The sequence below is a fragment of the Castanea sativa genome, chromosome 8 (genome assembly GCF_040712315.1).
Source record: "Castanea sativa cultivar Marrone di Chiusa Pesio chromosome 8, ASM4071231v1".
NCBI lineage: Eukaryota > Viridiplantae > Streptophyta > Magnoliopsida > Fagales > Fagaceae > Castanea > Castanea sativa.
The window spans coordinates 19,132,226-19,138,277 of NC_134020.1; the positions used below are offsets into that span (position 1 = coordinate 19,132,226).

At 36.9% G+C, this 6,052-nt stretch overlaps 1 protein-coding gene and 1 non-coding gene across 2 annotated transcripts; one reads left to right on the forward strand and one right to left on the reverse strand.

Annotated features, from left to right (window-relative positions):
* Positions 1 to 2,206: 2,206 nt before the first annotated feature.
* LOC142605963 (uncharacterized) lies at positions 2,207 to 2,656 on the reverse strand. Its single transcript, XM_075777389.1, has one exon. It carries the CDS (start codon positions 2,654 to 2,656, stop codon positions 2,207 to 2,209), a length of 450 nt encoding a protein of 149 aa, XP_075633504.1.
* Positions 2,657 to 3,692: 1,036 nt separating this feature from the next.
* LOC142608484 (small nucleolar RNA R71) lies at positions 3,693 to 3,799 on the forward strand. The gene has a single exon (XR_012839513.1). It is a non-coding gene; the product is annotated as a small nucleolar RNA R71 (small nucleolar RNA).
* The last annotated feature ends 2,253 nt before the right edge of the window (positions 3,800 to 6,052 follow it).

Consider the following 6,052-nt stretch of genomic DNA (forward strand, 5'->3'; position numbering starts at 1 on the left):
TGATTGTAGAATTTTTGCCGCTGTTTTTGCACCACCAAAGTGGCCGCCAACTTCCCTTGAATGACAATGTCTGAGTATGTTCTCCATCTCCTCCTCGGGCACACATCTTCTGATTATCTGGTCCGCACAGTGCCAGTATAAAAAAGGTTCTTCCCAAAAATAATATTTCAAGTCAGAGAAGAACTTCTTCTTTTGTTGATATGTCATCCTGGGAGGTAGAATTTGCGACACCAAGTAGTTGACTATGTCGGCGTACCATGGAACAACTTGTATAGCCATCAAATGCTCATCCGGGAATGCTTCTTTTATTTGAACTTGCTGCTCATCATCCGTACCTTGAAGCTCCATCCGAGACAAGTGATCCGCCACCAAATTTTCAGTACCCTTCTTGTTCTTAATCTCCAAATCGAATTCTTGTAGAAGCAAAATCCATCAAAGCAATCTTGGTTTAGCATCCTTCTTTGCAAGCAAGTACTTCAGAGCAGAGTGATCGGTGTAGACAATCACCTTCAAACCTATCAAGTAAGAACGAAATTTGTCAAAAGCAAAAACAACTGCTAATAATTCTTTTTCAGTAGTGGCATAATTCAGTTGAGCTTCTGTTAAGGTCCTACTTGCATAATAAATAACATGAAAATTTTTATCTTTTCTTTGCCCTAAAATAGCCCCTATAGCATAATCACTGGCATCACACATTAATTCAAACGGTAAATTCCAATCTGGTGACACAATTATAGGTGCTGAAATTAATTTCTTTTTTAGTGTTTCAAAAGCATACAAGCATTCATCAGAAAATTCAAATCGAGTGTCTTTAATCAACAAATTGCAAAGAGGTTTAGTAATTTGGGAAAAATCCTTAATAAACCGTTGGTAGAATCCGGCGTGTTCCAAGAAACTTCTCACGCCCTTCACATTGGCTGGTGGTGGGAGTTTTTCGATCACTTCTATTTTTGCTCTATCAACTTCAATTCCCTTAGAGGAAATGCGGTGGCCCAGTACTATCCCCTCCTCTACCATGAAGTGGCATTTTTCGCAGTTCAATACTAAATTTGTCTCCTTGCATCTCTGCAAAATTGAAGATAAGTTAGACAAACAATTATCAAAAGAATATCCAAAGACAGAGAAGTCATCCATGAAGATTTCTAAAAAAATTTCCACCATGTCCGAGAAGATGGACATCATGCATCTTTGAAATGTGGCTGGCGCATTGCAAAGGCCAAAAGGCATTCGCCTATATGCAAATGTTCCATATGGACAAGTGAAAGTGGTCTTCTCTTGATCTTCAGGCACGATGGCTATTTGATTATAACCAGAGTATCCATCCAGAAAACAGTAGTAAGCATGCCCTACAAGTCTTTCTAGCATTTGATCAATAAAAGGTAAAGGAAAATGATCTTTCCGAGTTGCATCATTAAGCATTCTGTAATCTATGCACATTCGACATCCCGTGACCGTCCTTGTTGGTATAAGTTCATCATTATCATTTTTTATCACGGTTATTCCACCTTTCTTTGGGACGACTTATACTGGACTTACCCATGCGCTGTCCGAGATAGGATAAATAATTCCGGCATCTAATAGCTTCAGCACTTCTTTATGCACCACTTCTTGCATTGATGGATTCAATCTTCTCTGGCGTTGGATAATTGGTTTATATTTATCCTCCATTAAAATCTTGTGTGTGCAAATTAAAGGACTAATTCCTTTGATGTTAGAGATGGTCCAACCCAAAGCCATCTTGTGTTCCTGCAAGATTCTCAACAACTTTTCCTCCTCTACATCACTCAAAGAACTGTTAATAATAACTAGAAGAGTAGAGTCTTGACCTAAGAAAGCGTATCTTAACTTTGATGGAAGCGGTTTGAGCTTAAGTTTAGGTGGTTCTTCTGGTGGAGATGTTGGCAGACATGATTTCAAGTCTTCCACTTTTGGTTGCATTGAAAGAGGAAAGAGTGGTGTAGCCTCCAAATATCTTTCACACTCCTTAACCTCTTCATCATTGAATTTAATAGCTGTAGAGCGAGTAAGATATACCTCAAGTGGTAACTTTAGAAAATCAATTGCATAGGTCTCATCGGCCATGATCACGTCTCGGTCACTTATTTGAAAACAAGAATGTGTCTCGGAAAGAAATTCCATAGACTTAAATACATCAAAAGTGACCTCATCCTCTCCGACCCTCAAAACAAGTTTTCCTTGCTGGACATCAATTAAGGTCCTCCCTGTCGCAAGGAAAGGTTGACCTAATATCAAAGGGATCCTCGTCCTCATCCATATCAAGGACAATGAAGTCAGCTGGGAAGATGAACTTCTCAACTTTTACTAATATGTCCTCAATGACTCCTCTTGGATATTTAATGGATCTATCCGCCAATTGTAAAGAGATAGTGATCGGCTTTACTTCTCCAAGACCCAATTTCCTGAAAACAAAGAAATACATTAGATTAATACTTGCCCCTAAATCACATAAAGCTCTATCAAAGTAAGATTTTCCTATAATGCAAGGGATAGTGAAACTCCCCGGATCTTTCAACTTAGGCGGTAGCTTCTTTTGTAAGATTGCATTACTCTCCTCTGTCAGCATTACTGTTTCATGCTCCTCCAATTTCCGCTTCTTTGATATAATATCCTTCAAAAATTTAGCATATTTAGTCATTTGTTCCAAAGCTTCAATGAGAGGAATATTAGTATGAAATTGCTTAAATATACTTAGAAATTTAGAAAACTAATCATCCACATTGTTTTTTCTTAATCTTTGCGGAAAAGGAATTGGTGGATCATAAATTGAAGGAGAATAAGTCTCAAAAGTAACTTCCCTGGATTTTTTTGATTTTGAAGCTCTTTCATTCTCCTTAGTCTTCTCAGCTTGCTCCACTTCTTTCATCTCTGACTCGGCCTCCTTCATCTTTGACTCCTCATTATCTACAGCTTCATCTTGTTTTGCATTTGTTACTTTTGGCTCCTCATATGTTCGTCCACTTCTCAATGATATTGCCTTTACATGTTCTTTCAGATTGGTGACAGTGTTGCTTGTCAAAGTTCCTGCAATCCTCTCTATGAGCATGCTAGAGAGCTGACCGATCTGCACCTCAAGATTACGAATTGAAGCTGAGTTGTTTTGGATCACCACATCTATCTTCTGCAAGTACTGCATGAACATGTCCTCAAGTGTCGGCTTCTTCTCTTGCTGTGGAAATTGCTGAGGTGGTTTAGCCTACCCTTGGTTATTGCTCCATGAAAAGTTAGGGTGATTCCTCCATCCAAGATTGTACATGTTCGAGTATGGATTATTTTGACGTTGAAAATTTGACACGTAATTTGCTTGTCCATAACTCGATTGGGCAAAAGGATTTCCCACTTGGCAGTCAGCACTTGAATGATTTCCTGAACAATGATCGCAAACAACATTAGTTTGAATAGCATTAACATTCATTTTACCTAGTTGTTAAGACAAAGTTGCCATTTGTGCCGCCAATGAGGTAATAGAATCAAGTTCTAAAACTTCAGCTGTCTTTCTTGGCATTGCTCTTTCTGTAGGCCATTGATAGTTGTTGGATGTCAATTCTTCCAAAAGTTCATAGGCTGCCTCATGAGTTTTACTCATTAAATCTCAACCAGCTGCTGCATCAACCATAGACCTGTTTGTAGCTCCTAGACCATTGTAGAATGTTTGCACTTGAAGCCATGCTGGAAGGTCATGATGAGGACACCTTCGCAATAAATCTTTGTACCTCTCCCATGCTTCATATAATGATTCACCCTCAAATTGGATGAACGTGGTGATATCATTCCTTAGCTTTGCTGTCTTTGTGGGAGGGAAATATTTTGCTAAGAATTTTTGAGCCAACTCCTCCCATGTAGTAATGATGCCAGGTGGCAAAGAATTCAACCAAACTTTTGCTTTATCCCTAAGTGAGAAGGGAAAAAGTCTTAGTCGAATCGCATCATTTGTCACTCCGTTATGTTTAAAAGTATCACAAATTTCCAAGAAATTTGCAATATGGACATTAGGATCCTCTTGTGACAACCCCCTAAACTGGACAGTCTGCTGTATCATCTGAATGATGGCCGACTTGATCTCAAAATTATTGGCTTGTATGGTTGGCCTCCTTATGCTCGATGTAGCTCCATTTACCGAGGGCGTAGCATAATCTCTTAACGCCTTTTGCTCTTGATCGGCCATATTAGATAGAGATGTGTTGGCCTCTTTCTTCTTTTCTTTCTTGAGCTGACGTAAGGTTCTTTCAATTTCAGGATCAAAGAGTGTATGCTCTAACAGTTTAGATCTTGCCATGCACTTCTAATTCCTGAAAAGAAAGAAAACAAACTCAGATGCACCTAATCTAATTTTTTTTTTTGAATAAATAAAATAAAATCCAAAGTAGTAAATATCTAGCTAGTATCAATATCAATAACAAATAGTTAATCCCCGGCAACAGTGCCAAAAACTTGTTTGCGTAAAATAATCTGCAAGCGCACAAAATCGTAACAAGTAGTAAAGTGCTTTTAGAAAACAAATGTTGAACCCACAAGGATTAACTATGTTATTGAATACCGAAATTCACTAAATTAATTACTATTTGGAAAATCGAAAATAAATGGAACGTTCTACTATCTAAATTAAATTAAACTATTTAATAAAAATAAATCTACGAATAAAAGATTAACAAAATGCAAAAATCTAAAAGTGTAAAAATATGAGAAGAATGGATCTAGAGCGGTTGATTTCACCTAACAAATCCCACACAATTTATTCTTCCTAATTATTAAATTCTAATAATCTCCCGTTAATGATTAAAAATTCCTTAAGTATTCGATATCTTCTCTCAAATAATATCAAAAATATCTTCAACTAACAATTCCATATCTCTATGTGAATTTAATTGATTGGAGACTCATTACGTACTTTGAATTTTCTGAAAAATCACACTAATCGCAGTAAAGCATCTCTACTTTCGCTCAACTAATGATGTTTAATTCTAGAACTAAAATAACAAATCACATCTTGGTCTCATTGTAATTCAATTGATCAAACAATAATTCGTAAAAAATTAGTAAGCATTAAGAATAAGAATTAAACACTCAATCATGAAAATATTAAAAATAAAATAACTCAGAATATAAATTGTGTGTTCATTGCTAGACTACATCAACGCTCTAGAAAATAAATTTAGTTCATAATAAAATTGAAAAGAAAACAAATAAAACTTATGTCTTTCATCTGAATTGGTTGACCAACATGAAGTTCTCGCCTTTGTCCTCAAATCCTCCTCTTCATAATGACTCCTAAAACAAGTTCTTCTATGCGGCACCCCCTTTTCCTCTCTGTTCCTCTTTCTTTTTTCCCTAAAGAGCCTTTAAATAGGTCAAGGAATCCTATTCCCGTTTGGAGAAAATCTCAGATTTATAGGCTTCCATTAACCAGCGATTTTGGCCCATTTAACGTCAGAGTTTGGACTTTTGGTAAACTACAAAGTTGTAGCCCTTTAAGTTAAATTTCCAGCCCAACTCGAATCATCTCGATTGAATATCTGGGCCGAAAGTTATGCCAAAAATACTACTGATGTGCAGGCTGGAATCCTAATCCGAATTGGACTTGGATTTGGTGCAAATTTCCTTCGATTCCTTGCTCCACTTAGACTTGAATTTAATTGGGTTGGTCTTCTCTTGAATTCATGCCTGGCTGGATGAAAGTTGGCTTGATTCAATTGGTTTAGCCCCACTTTGCATGTAAAGCTCTTGTTACCTGCAACACAAAGATATTATATAATCAGTAACAAAATAACATAAAAGTAAGGCTAAATATGTAGATATGTGGGTATTTTATTGTATATATTTCATGCACATCAGTAATAAAATGTAAAGATGTAGTAATTGGGTCGAGGAAGCCCAAAGGATTTAGCAAAAAGCCCATGAGAATAAAAGAGGTAAAGAATAAGTAAATTGGCCGAGGAAACCCGAGGAATGAAATGGGCTGGCACAATAGGAATGTTGGCCAATAAAGCCTAAAAGAGGTAAAGATGTAGAAAATGGACTGGTACAATAGGAATGT

What these genes read in the sequence shown, in the direction of transcription:
- LOC142605963 (XM_075777389.1), bottom strand. Translation starts at nt 2,656, where the DNA reads ATGACTAAATATGCTAAATTTTTGAAGGATATTATATCAAAGAAGCGG.